The 18760-nt window shown below is 45.9% G+C and overlaps 1 protein-coding gene and 1 long non-coding RNA gene across 8 annotated transcripts in view; one reads left to right on the top strand and one right to left on the bottom strand.

Moving 5' to 3' along the window:
• The window catches only part of LOC139758798 (steroid hormone receptor ERR1-like), a 301766-nt gene that overhangs the window by 29916 nt on the left and 253090 nt on the right, over positions 1–18760 (bottom strand). The window contains exon 1 of one of the 7 annotated variants that reach the window (XM_071680615.1): positions 12671–13533. The exons of the other annotated variants lie outside the window; for them this stretch is intronic. Within the exon in view, the coding sequence (XP_071536716.1) occupies positions 12671–12784 (114 nt within the window). The 5' untranslated portion in view covers positions 12785–13533. Of the gene's footprint in view, positions 1–12670; positions 13534–18760 lie in introns of those variants that run through there. 7 annotated transcript variants of the gene reach the window in all.
• Positions 1–18760, top strand: part of LOC139758800 (uncharacterized) — a 281740-nt gene that overhangs the window by 32781 nt on the left and 230199 nt on the right. The gene's annotated exons all lie outside the window — the stretch shown is intronic.

The following is an 18760-nucleotide window of genomic DNA, read 5'->3' as shown; positions in this document are numbered from 1 at the left end:
GCACAGTCGTTTTAAGTGTATTGTTTTCAACAGTGTTTCAGAGCATATAGTCTATAAAAGTTCGTATTTGCTATTTTTATGCAGGTTGAGTTTGATAGTTCTTCGCATGGTGAATCCCCCCCCCCCCTTCCGTGGGTGGTTAAGGATTGCTCGCGTACAGTAAGGAATGTGTTTCATGAGCCTGCTCGAATATAACCTCCATTGAAAGTATTCAGTAACAGGTAGAGGAAACCGTGGAAGCGTTTTATCAGTAGTTACCACCCTCTGGCAAGTGCTGGAGCAAGTTAGGGTAGAGTCATTGTTACCATTCGATAAATGCGTGAGGAGAGGCCAGCCGCTGCCGCCTACCCATCAATTACGCTAGACGGGATCCACTCTCTTAAGGCTCTTTTCTTCATTTACAAAGAGATTAATGTTTCTTTGAGAAGTATTCAGATTTTTCACGAAAACTGTTTGGAAAAGTAAATTATCTTCATTGAGCGAATGCGTATAAAAGGTTTTAACGTTCTAGCTAAAACTTTTAAGAATTTTTTTTTCACTTGTCCTTAGTTCACCAGAAATGCATCTTTCCACCACTCCTCCCTCAGCCCTTTCTTATGTCTTGCATGTATACTATACTCTTCATGTATGTAGATTGCACAGTGCAATTTAAGGCCACTGTCAGCTTTTCTGTTTTCTGTTACGCTGCGTATATTTCATCCATTGAGCATTGAGTTAGTGAAATTTTTCACTTGTTTCTTATCCTTTTTTTTAATGACTAGAGTTTGAGCGGTGAAGGGTTTCGGCACTCGATTGTTTCATTGATTCTTTAATTGTATTGATAATGCCCTTATATGTACACGATAATTATTTCATATTCCTCGTCAATCATTCCTGAAGGAAACGATAATTCTCGTGTGTAGGTTGGATACGTGGCTTGCCATTTATTTACATATGTAAATCATGATGAATTCAGTCGTTCCCAGTTGCTTTCAAATTTTTGACATCTGATGAGGGCTGTGATTATTCTTTGCACATTGTTAATTTGGCAACTTCCTACACATTGAAAACCGAAAGAGTATTTGAACACGCAACAATAATCCTGTCAGAAGAACCTTAGTGCTTTGAAGAGTGACATCGTTAGTTTTGCCTGTCGTTTTGAAGGTTGGCATATGTCACCCACACGTCCCAGACTTTAGTTAATCTACAAAGCAAGGCATTCAGCGGGATATTCCCTCTATTGTAATAGAGATCCTCGTTAAGTTAGAGAAGTTATGGCTAAAGGAACAAAGTCGAACCCAGACGTTCTTATATATATATATATATATATATATATATATATATATATATATATATATATATATATATATATAAGAAAAATGCTTACTCGTGCCTCACACTTTAGCAACCTCTAAATACATCTTTCCATATGTTGTATTTAGATTGTACTACCCTTCATGAAATTGTAAATTTAAGTGTTTTCCCATACGTTTATGTGCTATTTGCCGTGTTTTTTCCGAGTTTTTATATTTTGTTTGCGTTTTTGCTTATCCAGGTTTTGTGACGCAGTTTTTCTCTTTTTAAAAAGTAGTTTCCTGATGATGCCTCTGTGAAGGCGAAAACTTGAATAGATAGATATGTGGAAAATTTCCGACAACTGGTGTTTGAACACTGACCTGATGGTAGAATAATACTTGAGGAGATTAAGAAAGAAGATTATCAACTCTAAATATGCTGTTGTATTTAATTCTGTGCGCGCTCGCGGGCGCGCGCGCGCGCACACACACACACACACACACATAAATATATATATATATATATATATATATATATATATATATATATATATATATATATATATATATTCATTTAGTTGCCCTGCACTCTTTGCACGTAGACGCACACGCATGGCCAAGTTCCCGAGTGTTCTTGGAGCCTCATAAGGTTAGACGGAAGTCATGAGCAGGAACTAAGTGAAATAGTTCTTTGTATCGAAAGAACATGATGGTCATTATGTATTATATATATATATATATATATATATATATATATATATATATATATATATATATATATATATATATATATATTTTTATACAAAAGAAAGACATTTTCATAAAAACGGAGACTTTTGTGTTGTATGTCTACATCAATCAAGAAATGTGAAAAAACCTTGTCCAACCAGTAAAACGGTTACTGCTGCATCAGTAGCGGCATGCCTTTGTCTTGGCAACTGGCCAGGTTTCAGCTCGAACAAGTTCCTCTGTTTAGTGTGTCTCTGGATTAATGAACGAGGATAATTATATCAAAGTGTTTCGTAACTAGTAAGGTCAGTGGTGATAAAAAAACGAGTTTCTCGACCGTATTAGCAAGTTTATACGATAACGTCAGGCGTGTCATTAGCAAAGAAGTAAGGCGGTAATGTCAGCAGTAAGAAAGCAGTGTCAGCCGAGCCACCGGTGTGTGTGTTCACAGGTTCCTCCCGTAGATACTGGTGCCAAGAGCCGCCTACTATTATTACTACGGGCACGCCTCGACGCCTGCGCCTATACATACATCTACAGCACTCGTCACACACACACACACACACACCAAACGTGATATCTTGCTCGGATGTTTGCGTTTGTTGCAGTCCTCTGATAGCTTTATTTCGAGAATTTAATCGCGTTTAATATGATTTAATGTTTTGCGAGTTTTTTTTTTCATCTTATGTAAATGCTTGATATGTTTGAACCGCAGTATTTATCAGCGCATTCGGAAACGAACGGACGGAGAACGAAGTCGTTCGTGTCAGCCAGCAATTCCGAAAAGATCCTAGCAACTGACAAATTGGATTTGTTATTTAAGGGTTAACAGGATGTAGCCAAAGCATCCTCTATAAGTTAGGCGGTACGGTTGGATTATATGACAGGTACTTAAATTTCCTGTAATTAAAATCACTGAGGTACAGCTCTGTTAGATAAGTCATTCTGATATTTTTGCCCGGTAGCACATGCGGAGAAAACATGTTTCTCCTTTGATATCAGAAATACCTCGTCTGCATCGGGTTCTTTGATTATAGGAGTCTGTAGATACACTAAGCACATATTTTTGACAAGAATATGCTCTTCTCATTTAACTATGTGTTTATTGTTTTTTAAAAGAGCCATAGATATAGCAAAACCAAGACAGCAGAATAGATGATTTGATGATTTTTCTCAACTATGTTTATTTACTTTAGTAAAATTCTGTGACTGATTTTTTCCTTGTTTTCTGTACGTTGATGGGATAAGGGTCTCTTTGTGATGTGGTATCATTAGATGAATATGATAATAAAACTGATGGTCTCCGTATATTGTTTTCAGTGATTGAAGTGAACGTAGTTGGTCTTACTGTTGCACTTGGTTCCCTACGGTAATTTCGTTTGCTGACGGTAATTTTTGTTTTACTACTTTCGGAATAATTTTTTCATCGAATGATATTTTCTAATGTACTTATGTACTTTTTATCCTAATAATAATCTGCTAAGACTATGAGGGTTAATATTGTTTACTAATTTCGTGTGAGGAAGGCTATATTTGCTGTTATCAATATCCGGTCAGCTGTTTTTGTTTTGATATCCGGTGTATTGTTCTATATATAACTTGCAAATTGTAGATGTCTTATTATTATCATCATTAATTTGTGCAAATGATAATTTTGTATCATTTCATAACGATTTTTTTTTATATATTATAGTGGGGGATCGCTCAGTGAACGGGTGTCTGGTTATTAATAATCATTTCACTGTATATCCTTTGTGTATTTGATGTCGGTTTTATTTAATGTTCCAGTAATACTTTTTTATTTACAACGATATTGTTTGAGAATTTCCTGTGATTACCATTTGTGTTTAAGTATTCAACATTTTCATATATATATATATATATATATATATATATATATATATATATATATATATGTATGTATGTGTGTGTGTGTGGTCAGTTTCTTGTGCATGCTTTTCTTAGAATCTCCGTTCTTATTTATCTTTCTAATACGCGTAGTAAGAAAAAAAAAAACGAGGTTCTGGCGGACTGTACTTGGAGAAACACAGCTGTGAACAAGAATTTGTTTTAGAGAACACATTAAAAAGCCTCTTTTTTCAGTCATTCCACTGTTTACATCCACATCTTTCACAGTGCATCAGATTGACGTGTTAGAGTATGCGCGTGCAAAATAACAGGCGTCTATTTTGGCGTATGTCTTTATTCTGTTGGGGACATTAGGTTTATAGGTTTATGCAGACTGTATATCACAACCGCGACTGAAACTGATATCATTGTACCAGCTGTAGCCATATGTGGCATGCAGCTTCGCGTTGACGTGTAAAATCAAGATTGTACGATTGACGAGACTAAGCAAGCTGCGCTGCAAACGAGACCAGATATACGATTCTAAGGCCTGTGTTGGACTAGATTTATTTAGAAGGTTGGAGGTTCATTTTGGTGTTTTTCGTGTTTTAAGCTGTGATTGGATGTCAGGATATTTGTGAAGTACTGCAGAATGTGTTTTAAATTTAACGACGGTCTATTACTTATACACCTCCCTCCGCTCAGTAATGAGCGTGTTAGACGGTATATTTCCACGTTGATGATAGTTTTTCTCTAAACAACGCTTCGCTCCTAATATATAACCGTGAAAAAAACTTTTTACATTTGATCAATGTTTTCTTGGAACATTCCTAGAACTTAGGTTATTTGGTAGAGGAGAAAAGTCGGTAACCCTTTAAGCCCGACGATATGAGTCTTGGGTACGATTTTTTTTTTTTTTCGGTAACTGTGATGTTGGTACGCTTTGCAAGGGACAGCTGCAGAGTTGATAAACGGTATTAAGTGTTGAGGTGACACGTTTGCTTCTGACGGGTTACTTCAGGGTGAGATGTGAGGGTCGGGAACAGGTGGTGGTTGTGGTTTTGAAGGTACCAATTGTGGTGGCGTTGGAGGCCCGGCAACCCTCTCCACCACGTCCGCGTCCACACCAGAGTACTCCATTATGAAATCAAATGTCTTTCCTCAACGAAATACTGTATGGTTGTTGTTCTGTTCTTCGACCTAAGCTTTAGATTCCGTTGAAAATGCTTGAGTATTACCCAAGGGTCGTGCCTTTGTACTCAAGGCCGTACCATCGTGCTTAGCGGGTTGGGTTAACCCAGCCTCTCCGAAGCTGTAACCCCAAATTCATTGCACTCTGTCCGCTGCGGCGGACAGAAAATATATTATTAGATTTAGGAAAATACTTATTTGAAAAAAAAAAAGGTAAAGAGTTACTATGCTGTTTCTGTGTATATCTATGCGTGTTTGTTTTAAGGGAAATTATTTAAGTAATCTCTCCACTTGAAATGTAAATCATTACATTTAACGTGTAAGGGTTGTTGCCTTCATCGAGATTTCTATAGCTGCTGTTCTGATGATTAGAAAAAAGTTTGAAAGTCACTGAAGAAAGTACTAGTCCAGCGGGAGTCATAACATTTTAGGGAAAAAAAGTATTTCCAACTTCGTGCAAAAGATAACGTAAAGGATCCCCTGTGATTGCAACAACTTTTCGTACCAAGCCCGAAGTTGCCGGAGGGCTCGCTCCTCCCCCGAAACCTCAAATCCTAAGTAAACTTAGCCTAGCTCACTTTAAACTGTACCAAGCTCCAAGTTTGCTGACGGTTCCGCGCCCACAACCACAAACCTAATCTAAGCTTAGCCTAGCTCAATTGAGAGGCAAGTCCGAAGTCGGCCCCCACCCAAAAATACGGAACTACTACATTTCGGCGAATATTTAAAGACGCTGATCAGTACTTCCATTAGTTCTTGCTTTACAGGCTAAAAACGCGCAACATTGCTTACGGTAAGCGATTTTTAGGATACAGAGTAGACGGTAATTACTACGTGGACATATGCCATGCAATGGCAAGATACAAAGGAATGTACAAAGGAATGCTTGTCCAATGTAATCTTTTTATAACGTTTTACACATTTCTAGTAATTGATTAATAAACCCCCTTAAATTGCTAATAAACGAGAATGATAATGAAAACATGATAAACAGAGACACGACGTTTCAGAAGTAGACATTTATTTAACATTAGTATTGTTTAAAAATGAAAAATGTACAGAACATACTTAAGGCTAAATATGATGAAAATTATACAAAGCCTAATTCAGCATTATCTAATGAAAAATGTACAAAGCCTAGAGAACTTAAGTCTAAAGATGATGAAAAATGTACAAAGCCTAGTTCAGAACAAGTTAGTATTGTCTAATGATGCAGAATGTACAAAGCCTAGTGGGGTTACCGATTAGAAAGATTAATAAAGATAATATGGGTGTTAGACAGAAGAGTGTTTCTGAAGCAGGGTTCTACTTTTAGTTTTGGCTTCGGAATGAAACAAAACATGAAGGTGAGGTAAAGAGCAGTTCGACGACTGCCTCGGGGCTTTAGAAAGTTTTCCATTGAAATTTAAGAAATCCTTCGAAAACCAGAATAGTTTGTAAGAATTTCGATGATTTGCAGTTCTTGTACAGGGTTAGTCGATCAAGTATCAAATGGATTGGAACAAGGATAGTAACTAATTAGTTTAATGGTTTCGTAGATGTGCCTAAATTCACGTCTTTGTACTTGCATGTATTATTTTGTATATATGCCTATACGGGTATGTAGGTGCATACACATGAATATATGTAGTATTTGATAGGTCAAAACCGCGTATATATATATATATATATATATATATATATATATATATATATATATATATATATATATATGGAATCCTGAGTTGATTTTAGTCAGTAATCTCGGTGTCTGTCGGTAGGTATAACTAGGATAGGAGTGTGTCCCAGAAAGAATGCGTCACTGTTAGGTAATCTGAGAGTCAAGTCTTGCTAAGAATTAGGGAGTGATAGGCTCAGGTTGTACCAGAACTGGGGGATATCAGATCTGGTCAGTTGGTGCCAGAATAAAGGAATGTCAGGGTCAAGCTATGCCAGAATTAAGGACTGTTTAAGGGCAAATATTGCCAGCTTTAGGGAATATCGTGGTGAAGGTGAGGATAGTACCAGGACCTGGTAATACCAGGAGACTGGGCATTTTCTTTCCCAGAGCACTACAAGGATTAAGTAGCCTCAGTACCAGAGGGAGGTTTAAGGTGAGTTAATGTCGTGTCTCAGAGCTTGATGTTGCAAGGTGATGCTTAGGTCGAGGTCGGGCAATGATAGAAGTAAAAGTAATCTTGCAGTACCGCGGTCAGATGTTGTCACCCTGAGAGAGTGCCAGCATCATTTGTATCGTACGTCGTCACCTTCGGATAGTGCCAGAATCGCTTGTGTCATTCAGGGGTTGTCATCTTCAGGTGGTGATATAATCAGTGGCGCCTATCAGTTGCCTTTTCCAAAGAGTGCCAAAATCAGTTGGGCCAATGTCGGAGAGTGCTAATTTGATATTGAATTCAAGCACTCCAAGCCATTTCCCAGGCTCAGGCACTGCTGAGTTGCCAAGATCAGGAGTGCCATGGTCTGGTAATGCCTGTGCACAATGGACCATGTATCAGTTGATGCCTGGTTAAGTCTATCCGAAAAGTCAATTAAGTAGTTCAGGTTGTCGTTCCAAGTTCAAGTTGATTCCAAACGTCAGTTAGGTTATTCAGGTAGTCGTTCCAAGTTCATCCTAAGATTACCAAGGTGAGGATAGTACCAGGACCTGGTAATACCATGAGACTAGGCATTTGCTTTCTCAGAGCACTACAAGAATTAGGTAACCTCAGCACCAGAGGGAGGTTTAAGGTGAGTTAATGTCAGGCGGGCTGTTCGCTAGTACCAGAGCCAAGGTCAGTAGTAGTACCAGAGCCAAGTCAGCAGTAGTACCAGAGCCAAGGTCAGCAATAGTACCAGAGCCAAGGTCAGTAGTAGTACCAGAGCCAAGGTCAGTAGTAATACCAGAGCCAAGGTCAGTAGTAGTACCAGAGCCAAGTCAGCAGTAGTACCAGAGCCAAGGTCAGCAGTATACCAGAGCCAAGGTCAGCAGTATACCAGAGCCAAGGTCAGCAATAGTACCAGAGCCAAGGTCATAGTAGTACCAGAGCCAAGGTCAGCAATAGTACCAGAGCCAAGGTCAGTAGTAATACCAGAGCCAAGGTCATAGTAGTACCAGAGCAAGGTCAGTAGTAGTACCAGAGCAAGGTCAGTAGTAGTACCAGAGCCAAGGTCAGCAGTATACCAGAGCCAAGGTCAGTAGTAGTACCAGAGCCAAGGTCATAGTAGTACCAGAGCCAAGGTCAGCAGTATACCAGAGCCAAGGTCAGCAGTAGTACCAGAGCCAAGGTCATAGTAGTACCAGAGCAAGGTCAGTAGTAGTACCAGAGCAAGGTCAGTAGTAGTACCAGAGCCAAGGTCATAGTAGTACCAGAGCAAGGTCAGTAGTAGTACCAGAGCCAAGGTCAGCAATAGTACCAGAGCCAAGTCAGCAGTAGTACCAGAGCCAAGGTCAGTAGTAATACCAGAGCCAAGGTCATAGTAGTACCAGAGCCAAGGTCAGTAGTAGTACCAGAGCCAAGGTCAGTAGTAGTACCAGAGCCAAGGTCAGTAGTAGTACCAGAGCCAAGGTCATAGTAGTACCAGAGCCAAGGTCATAGTAGTACCAGAGCCAAGGTCAGCAGTAGTACCAGAGCCAAGGTCAGCAGTATACCAGAGCCAAGGTCAGTAGTAATACCAGAGCCAAGGTCAGCAATAGTACCAGAGCCAAGGTCAGCAGTATACCAGAGCCAAGGTCAGTAGTAGTACCAGAGCAAGGTCAGTAGTAGTACCAGAGCCAAGTCAGCAGTAGTACCAGAGCAAGGTCAGTAGTAGTACCAGAGCAAGGTCAGTAGTAGTACCAGAGCCAAGTCAGCAGTAGTACCAAGAGCCAAGGTCAGTAGTAGTACCAGAGCCAAGGTCAGTAGTAATACCAGAGCCAAGGTCAGCAGTAGTACCAGAAGCCAAGGTCAGTAGTAGTAACCAGAGCCAAGGTCAGCAGTATACCAGAGCCAAGGTCAGTAGTAATACCAGAGCCAAGGTCAGTAGTAGTACCAGAGCCAAGTCAGCAGTAGTACCAGAGCCAAGGTCAGCAATAGTACCAGAGCCAAGTCAGCAGTAGTACCAGAGCCAAGGTCAGCAGTATACCAGAGCCAAGGTCATAGTAGTACCAGAGCAAGGTCAGTAGTAGTACCAGAGCCAAGTCAGCAGTAGTACCAGAGCCAAGTCAGCAGTAGTACCAGAGCCAAGTCAGCAGTAGTACCAGAGCCAAGGTCAGCAGTATACCAGAGCCAAGGTCAGCAGTATACCAGAGCCAAGGTCAGTAGTAATACCAGAGCCAAGGTCATAGTAGTACCAGAGCAAGGTCAGTAGTAGTACCAGAGCAAGGTCAGTAGTAGTACCAGAGCCAAGGTCAGCAATAGTACCAGAGCCAAGGTCAGCAATAGTACCAGAGCCAAGTCAGTAGTAGTACCAGAGCAAGGTCAGTAGTAGTACCAGAGCCAAGGTCATAGTAGTACCAGAGCAAGGTCAGTAGTAGTACCAGAGCCAAGGTCATAGTAGTACCAGAGCCAAGGTCAGCAATAGTACCAGAGCCAAGGTCATAGTAGTACCAGAGCAAGGTCAGTAGTAGTACCAGAGCCAAGGTCAGCAGTAGTACCAGAGCAAGGTCAGTAGTAGTACCAGAGCCAAGGTCAGCAGTATACCAGAGCCAAGGTCAGCAGTAGTACCAGAGCCAAGGTCAGCAGTAGTACCAGAGCCAAGGTCAGCAGTATACCAGAGCCAAGGTCAGCAGTATACCAGAGCCAAGGTCATAGTAGTACCAGAGCCAAGTCAGCAGTAGTACCAGAGCCAAGTCAGCAGTAGTACCAGAGCCAAGGTCAGCAGTATACCAGAGCCAAGGTCATAGTAGTACCAGAGCCAAGGTCAGCATAGTACCAGAGCCAAGGTCATAGTAGTACCAGAGCCAAGGTCAGCAGTATACCAGAGCCAAGGTCAGTAGTAGTACCAGAGCCAAGGTCAGCAGTAGTACAGAGCCAAGGTCAGCAGTATACCAGAGCCAAGGTCAGCAGTATACCAGAGCCAAGGTCATAGTAGTACCAGAGCAAGGTCAGTAGTAGTACCAGAGCCAAGGTCAGTAGTAGTACCAGAGCCAAGGTCAGCAGTATACCAGAGCCAAGGTCATAGTAGTACCAGAGCCAAGTCAGCAGTAGTACCAGAGCCAAGGTCAGCAATAGTACCAGAGCCAAGGTCAGTAGTAGTACCAGAGCAAGGTCAGTAGTAGTACCAGAGCCAAGGTCAGCAGTATACCAGAGCCAAGGTCAGCAGTAGTACCAGAGCCAAGGTCAGCAGTAGTACAGAGCCAAGGTCAGCAATAGTACCAGAGCCAAGTCAGCAGTAGTACCAGAGCCAAGGTCAGCAGTATACCAGAGCCAAGGTCAGCAGTATACCAGAGCCAAGGTCAGTAGTAGTACCAGAGCCAAGGTCAGCAGTATACCAGAGCCAAGGTCAGCAGTAGTACAGAGCCAAGGTCAGTAGTAATACCAGAGCCAAGGTCATAGTAGTACCAGAGCAAGGTCAGTAGTAGTACCAGAGCCAAGTCAGCAGTAGTACCAGAACCAAGGTCAGCAATAGTACCAGAGCCAAGGTCAGTAGTAATACCAGAGCCAAGGTCATAGTAGTACCAGAGCCAAGGTCAGCAGTATACCAGAGCCAAGGTCAGCAGTATACCAGAGCCAAGGTCGGTAGTAGTATCAGAGCCAAGGTCAGTAGTAGTACCAGAGCCAAGGTCAGTAGTAGTACCAGAGCCAAGGTCAGTAGTAGTACCAGAGCCAAGGTCAGTAGTAGTACCAGAGCCAAGGTCAGTAGTAATACCAGAGCCAAGGTCAGTAGTAGTACCAGAGCCAAGGTCAGCAGTAGTACCAGAACCAAGGTCAGCAATAGTACCAGAGCCAAGGTCAGCAATAGTACCAGAGCCAAGGTCAGTAGTAGTACCAGAGTCAAGGTCAGCAGTAGTACCAGAGCCAAGGTCAGCAGTAGTACCAGAGCCAAGGTCAGCAGTAGTACCAGAGCCAAGGTCAGCAGTAGTACCAGAGCCAAGGTCAGCAGTAGTACCAGAGCCAAGGTCAGCAGTAGTACCAGAGCCAAGGTCAGCAGTAGTACCAGAGCCAAGGTCAGCAGTAGTACCAGAGCCAGGGTCGGTAGTGGTACTCTGGTGTGCTCAGCAACTTCCTTTACAGAATGTCAACAGTTTGTTTTTATTCAACTGTTGTATATTTTCCTTCCAGGTGAAAGTAAGGCTCTTTTGAGGGAGACGACACCCGAGATATGAATACCTACAGTTGAGGAGCATTTAATGATGAGTATTTTTTTTTTTGGGGGGGGGCATTTACATTAAATTAGGAAGGAAAAAAAAACGTTTAGCAACTTTTTGTTGATGAATTTCAAGCCAGACAAGTTACTGTGTAACTTGTCTGGCTTGAAAGTCATCAAACAAGTTGCTCAAGGATTCTTTTTCCCTAACCTGATAACGTTCATGTACCCAAACGCTCATTACATAACGCTCCCTTTAATGTGGAGAGGCTACAGTCACTCATTTTACATCTTCAAAAAAAATCTTTACGTACTTCCATTCACCTTGGAACGAAAGGGGAAAATGTTTTCACTTGGGTTGAAAGGATCTGTCGGCGCCCTTTGGAGGTGTTTGGGTCATGGATGGTACACTCTTACTCGTTATAGCATCGGTGATAGCACTGGTGTCAATACATCACTGTTGGGATAAGTGTTGTCACGAGGGTTAGGCTAATTGATGACATGAGAGAGATGATCACTAATGTCCAGGTGCCAGGGCGAGTGATGACGTCAACATGGTTATTGATGGTGCTCGTGACTAGGTATGAGGTGGGGACCCAGTGCCGGAACTATAATAACCAGATTCGCTGTTCATACTTGTGCCAGGGGGAGTGTGGGTGCCACAGGTTGGTAAGTGGTGGTAACACATCCCGGATCAGTGTCAGTCATGGTTAGTGGTGCTATCAGTTGGTAGGGGCCAGGTATGGTAGTGGTGGTAGGGGTCCGTTTTGATGACATTGCCGATGTTGACGTGTCTGGCAAAGTCTAGGTTTACCATCAGTGCTCAGGTGGCACCTGTCCTGTCGCAGGGTCACTTGCAGTGCCACTGTTAGGGTCACTGATGGTACTCGGTGGTCATGGGAGTGTGAGTGTCACTGTTGATGGCATTGCTAGCTACAGTTAACGGTCCTACTGCCCGGATAACTGGTGCCATCAGTGCCAGTAAGAATTGAGGTTACTGTTGTCCCCGTGATGGATTTTGTGTCAGGGTTACTGGTTGTCTGAGTAGACAGGTTGAAGCTGTGGGTTCACTGTTGCCATTTGTGTATGTGGTAATATTACGGCCAAGGGGGTCAGCGGCACTGGTGCTGTCAGGTATCACTGGTGGAATAGTGCCAGCATAGGTGTCAGGGCCGGTGTTACAACAGCCAGAGTCATTAGCGATCAATGCACGAGTGCCCGTCATAAGTTGTATCCCTGCCAAACAGGGTGAAAATATTTTATTCCACGTGGTGTCGGGAGGAAAAGGAGGCCCAACTGTGTATGGTGTTTGGAGGAGGGGTGGTTGGGGGTATGTGTGGGAGGGGAGGTAGCATAGGACGTACCAAGCATTGTGAGGATGAGACGATCATGACATCTTCCCTCACCAGGGTGTCGGGCGAGTCGGAGGCGAAGGTGAGGAAGTCCTCCAGTTCCTGCTTCATCCTTGTATGTTTCATGAGTCCCGCCACAGCCAGTGTGTCTGTACACAGCACTGCGCCGGTGTTACCTAAACACCCAGGTGCTCTGCACGTACCACTCCGACCTTGGAAACAAAACCAACACCGACCAGTAAACTTCGCAACACCGAGCAATAAACTTCGCAAGGATTTACTTTTTACACCGGAATGAAATGTGCACCGGTGTTGGGGAGGACCAGCAGCCTAGCAACAGCTCCCGGCTCACACTCTTCCTGGCGTTTTCAGTCCTTGGCTCACGGGCGGTGGGTGTTGGTAGCGGGTAGTCTTCAAGGGGGGTTCGTAGACGATATTACCAGGAGGGAGGGTCGAGTAGTGGCTGTCTGTGGAGGTCAGTGGGGTGTCTGGTGTATACGGTCAGTGTCCCTGTCACCTGCATTACTACACCCCATCACCCGCACTGACCTCGCACAGGAAAAATGGACTACTTGTTCAAACCGCTTCAGAGTCGGGTTAAAACTTTCCTTCAGGTCACAGGTTTCAGCGTCTCACTTTATGACTCAGGGTGCATGGACTTGGATAATTCCTGCAGGGACGTGGTGCGGTGGCACCCAGTGTTAATAAAGAAATAGATAAAAGCCGTGAGCCGCGCACTGTGACGGCAGTGGGAGGTTCTGTTTAAAAAGGCCGTCAGGCTGGGCCGGTGCACACGACGAGCGAGCGTGCTGAGGGAGGGAGGCCCGGCGTCTGGCAGCGAGGGAAGCTCACGCGCGACTGAACGGTGTATTGGCACCGCCTCGGGGCCTAGTGTCGGGTGCTGGTCCCAGGCAGGCACGTTGTGGACACGCCCCTTACCCTCCCTCCCCCTCACACGCGCGCACACACACACACACACACACGCACACACACACACACACGCACACATACACCACACACACACACACACACACACACACACACACACACACACACACACACACACACACACACACCTACACTCCACTCTTGAAAATCTTTTTCCTAAGACATATTTCATACGAAGGATGATTTCTATTCAGAGAAGGATGAGATGAACTTATACTACTGTTAGCGAGGTAATGGTCAGAGACACACACACACACACACACACACACACACACACCCTCGCCTGGTTATAAATACCACCATTATAGCGAAGACTAATGCTGCTGCACTTGACAAAGTACAGTGTGGGACTGCAGGTACTACTGGTGTCTTCGATCCGTCACCACGGTGCGATCGTTCAGCGCGAAATCCAAACTACGATGCCCTGGGCCTTCTTTACAGACCCAACCAGAAAAGGGCCACGTCGGAAGCCAGGACATTATAACTCAAAAGGCGCACCGTGTCGTCCTCAGGGGGTCGTTCCGTCGTGCTCGAGGGTTGTACCGTAGTGCTCAAGGGGGGCGGGGGTGTTAATTATGTAGCAGGGGACTCATCACCACACAGCAGCTGGGACCACCACCACCACCAGGGTGTTGCACCACCCGGCAGGGGGAGGTAGGGCGGGTGTCCCCCGCCACTGCTCTGTAAATCATGATCTGCTCTGCGATAACACCCAGACGGAGGAGGAGTCTAATTTACCATTTAAATAACTCTCCCGCTGGCAATCGTTGCAGCTCTGTGGTAATTGAATACGTAATGAATTATGTGAAAAGAGCGTCATTTTTTTTTTTTTCTTTACCGGGGTGACAGAGATAAAGGTGGGAGTTGACGGGGATAGTGAGGAGGGAAGGTGTGTGTGTGTGTATGTAGCTAGTGTGTGGCTGCAACCGCTGGTGAATACAGCGTTGCAAAGCCTAGTGATCACGGTCCAGGCCCGTGCTGCCGCTGCAAGAGGGGCGAAGCGCGTGAGGCTGGTGGGAGGAAGGGGGGGGGGTCACGTGAGTATATTTATGTCACCACATGACTGCCGTGGAGAGAGAGAGAGAGAGAAGAAGAAGAAAAAAAAAAGTTGAAGGGAACAATTTGTTCCTTGGCGACCGGGCCGCGTAGTACCTTAGCATTACGGAAGGTTGTGTCACACCGTTGATGATGGCGTAATGTCCCGGCTGGTGCATAGGTGGTGCCTGGTTGGCGGCTTGATGCTGTAATAGTGGCCTGCTCCTCTAACTTTGAAGCGCGTACGGTACTGGGCGCTGCTACTGTCTGTCTGCAGGTTGCGGTGCGAGATGGGACTTTGATGAAGCAGGATGGTGTGTGTGGGGAGTGTGTGGTGAGGCAGGTTGGAGGGCGTGGTGAGGCAGAAATCGTTGTGGTGTCTCATTGAGATAATGTGGCGGAAACCGTCTCATAGTTCCACTGCTTTCAACCCCACTTCCTCATTGTCTTCAACCCACTTCCTCACTGCCCTTCACCCGCTCGCTCAAACCATCCTTGCCTCTTCTTCACTCACGGCCGCCGCTGGTCTTGATCAGGTCAGGGGGACCAGACCATCATACTCGAGGGTGTGTACCGGCATCGGCTATGACATGGGTCGCATTGTCGCCGTCATGCCAGAGGGCTAGTACAATTCCTTGTCACTTCACACGACATTCCTCTCTCTCTCTCTCTCTCTCTCTCTCTCTCTCTCTCTCTCTCTCTCTCTCTCTCTCTCTCTCTCTCTCTCTCTCTCTCTCTCCCACCACTTGAGCTGATACGTGATCTGCCACTCGGTACATTCAGATAAATCGAGATGTGTTACGAAAATAGTCTGAGTGAGTCAAGCGCAAGTGTCCGGGGGTGGGGGCGGGGAGTCGGATGGGGGCTGAGGGTGGTGGGTTGGGAGTGGGGGGCTGAGCGTGGTGGGTTGGCAGTGGGGGGGCTGAGGGTGGTTGGTTGGGAGTGGGGGGCTGAGGGTGGTGGTTGGGGAAGAGGGCTGAGGGTGGTGGTTAGTGGGGAGGATGGTTGTGGGTGGGGTTGGGATTAGGGGCTGAGGGTGTGGTAAGGAGGGGGAGGGAGTTTGGGTGATGGATTGTATGTGGGGTGGGAGAGAGAGGGTTTTGGAGTGTTGTCGAGAGGCATGCGACGGGATGCGCCTTGCGCCCAACAATGGCGTAAGTATGATAGACTGAACGCGTCTTGCTGTACAAGTAAGGAGGCGGTGAACTCAAGACTTTCCCAACTGGAAGAAGAGACAGTAAGGAAACACTCTCACTGGTGTTTCAGGAGACGTTGCCTTGGTAAGGGAATCTGTTGGAGTAGAGAATTGTAAGAGGTGGGGGGAATGACCGACCACATCTTTGTACAGACTCTAGGACTCTCTCTCTCTCTCTCTCTCTCTCTCTCTCTCTCTCTCTCTCTCTCTCTCTCTCTCTCTCTCTCTCTTGACCGAAGTTCACCAAAGGTTCAGATGGCACGGCATGTGTACACTCCCGAGTTCATAACCTGCACTTTGAACATCTGCTGAACTAAGAGGTCAGTTGTGAATTCTGTCCAGCGGTTCGGCCCTGTTGTGTTATCTCGTATATACCGTAGCCCCGAAAGTGTATATCCTCGCCTTTGTAAGGTTAATAGATACTTACATAGATACTTATACATGTTATAGATACTTTATAGACAAAAAATACACCGAATACTTAGTTCAGCAAGATAGCAAGCACACAAGCAGTCTACGCCGGATCCATGACTTCAACGAAGACAGTACAGGAACTTCGTAATGTGTCTCGTTATAGCCTGGGTGACACAGAGATCCCATAACAGACACAATCCTTCTCTAAGGATATCCGGGCCGTGCGGGAGGAAGCGCTGGCGTGCTGGGCATGACGATGCCCAGCACGCCACCTCGTGCTGTCTGCCGTCCTCGAGACTCACTCAACTCCTCGCCTCACGTGACGGTGTCGTGTACAGCCGCAGACGCCCGCCGTCACTCCCACGTGGTGCGGCGCGTCATGATGACCACGTGCAGACGCCCGCCGCCACTCCCACGTGGTGCGGCGCGTCATGATTGATGACCACGTGCGGACGCCCGCCGTCACTCCTACGTGGTGCAGTGCGTCATGATTGATGACCACGTGCAGACGCCCGCCGTCACTCCTACGTGGTGCGGCGCGTCATGATGACCACGTGCGGACGCCCGCCGTCACTCCTACGTGGTGCAGTGCGTCATGATTGATGACCACGTGCAGACGCCCGCCGTCACTCCTACGTGGTGCGGCGCGTCATGATGACCACGTGCGGACGCCCGCCGTCACTCCTACGTGGTGCAGTGCGTCATGATTGATGACCACGTGCAGACGCCCGCCGTCACTCCCACGTGGTGCGGCGCGTCATGATGACCACGTGCGGACGCCCGCCGTCACTCCTACGTGGTGCAGTGCGTCATGATTGATGACCACGTGCAGACGCCCGCCGTCACTCCCACGTGGTGCGGCGCGTCATGATGACCACGTGCAGACGCCCGCCGTCACTCCCACGTGGTGCGGTGCGTCATGATTGATGACCACGTGCAGACGCCTGCCGCCACTCCCACGTGGTGCGGTGCGTCATGATGACCACGTGAGTGTGAGATGTAATCGCTGGCAGCGCGTGGAGGAGGTAACAGTGTGGCCACATCCGTCAACATGGCCTCGTGGAAGAAAAGTGCAGTCTTGTCACGCCATGGTTACCATCACCAGTTTGGCAAATAGCGGTTGGTCATTTGGGTCTTTAGACGTATCGGGTGCCAGCCAAGGGTCGTTAAGGCCGTCAGTGTCAAATCAGCGTCGTAAAAAAAAAAAAAAAAAACTCGATCACTCCCATACCTTGACGCCCTGATGGCGCGCGCTGGCCAAGTGTTATGGCGATCCGGTATCGTGAGATTGATCACGTAGGTAGGCACTACGTGATGGAGTAACCCCCCCCCCCACACCACGTGATACGATAACCCTATCTCCCCCCCCCCCCCGCCACGCCACGTGATGCAGTAACCTCTCGCTACTTGGTACGGTAACCCTCTCAACACATGATGCAATAACCCCTCGTTACGTGATACAGTAAACCCACCACGTGATACAGTAACACCTCCACGTGATCCTAACCCCTCGCTACGTGATATAGTAACGTCACTGCATAATACAGTATTCCCTCACCACGTGATACAGTCTTCCCTCACCATGTGATACAGTCTTCCCTCACCACGTGATACAGTATTCCCTCAACACGTGATACAGTATGCCTTCACCACGTGATACATTATTCCCTCACCAGGTGATACAATATTCCCTCACCATGTGATACAGTCTTCCCTCACCACGTGATACAGTATTCCCTCAACACGTGATACAGTATGCCTTCACCACGTGATACATTATTCCCTCACCAGGTGATACAATATTCCCTCACCACGTGATACAGTATTCCCTCACCACGTGATACAGTATTCCCTCACCACGTGATACAGTATTCCCTCACCACGTGATACAGTATGCCCTTCACCACGTGATACATTATTCCCTCACCAGGTGATACAATATTCCCTCACCACGTGATACAGTATTCCCTCACCACGTGATACAGTATTCCCTCAACACGTGATACAGTATGCCTTCACCACGTGATACATTATTCCCTCAACACGTCATACAGTATTCCCTCACCACGAGACAGGAATATTGATGTAGTAAACTTTTTTTTATCAAGACGAAAAACTCACTTTGTGATGAACTAGTACCACGTGATGCAAGCCCCAACCACCACGTGATAAAGGACAAACTTACTATTAATGAACACGCCAACTGATTAACATTGACCTGCGATATTTTAATCCCTTGAGCACGATAGTCGTACACTTTGGTTATGATACCCATAGCCTCTGAACTGACCCTGAAGGGTCACACCGTCGTGTTTCAAGGGTCACACCGTCGTGTTTCAAGGGTCACACCGTCGTGCTCAAGGGTCACACCGTCGTGTTTCAAGGGTCACACCGTCGTGTTCAAGGGTCACACCGTCGTGTTCAAGGGTCACACCGTCGTGCTCAAGGGTCGCATCGTCGTGCTGTAAGGGCTATAAGGCCAGTATTTTTCTTTCTTTCCGTCTTCGAGT

This window comes from Panulirus ornatus, chromosome 31 (genome assembly GCF_036320965.1).
Source record: "Panulirus ornatus isolate Po-2019 chromosome 31, ASM3632096v1, whole genome shotgun sequence".
Taxonomy (NCBI): domain Eukaryota; kingdom Metazoa; phylum Arthropoda; class Malacostraca; order Decapoda; family Palinuridae; genus Panulirus; species Panulirus ornatus.
The sequence above is the reverse complement of the archived record's forward strand: the minus strand, read 5'-3'. Positions and strand labels throughout refer to the sequence as shown.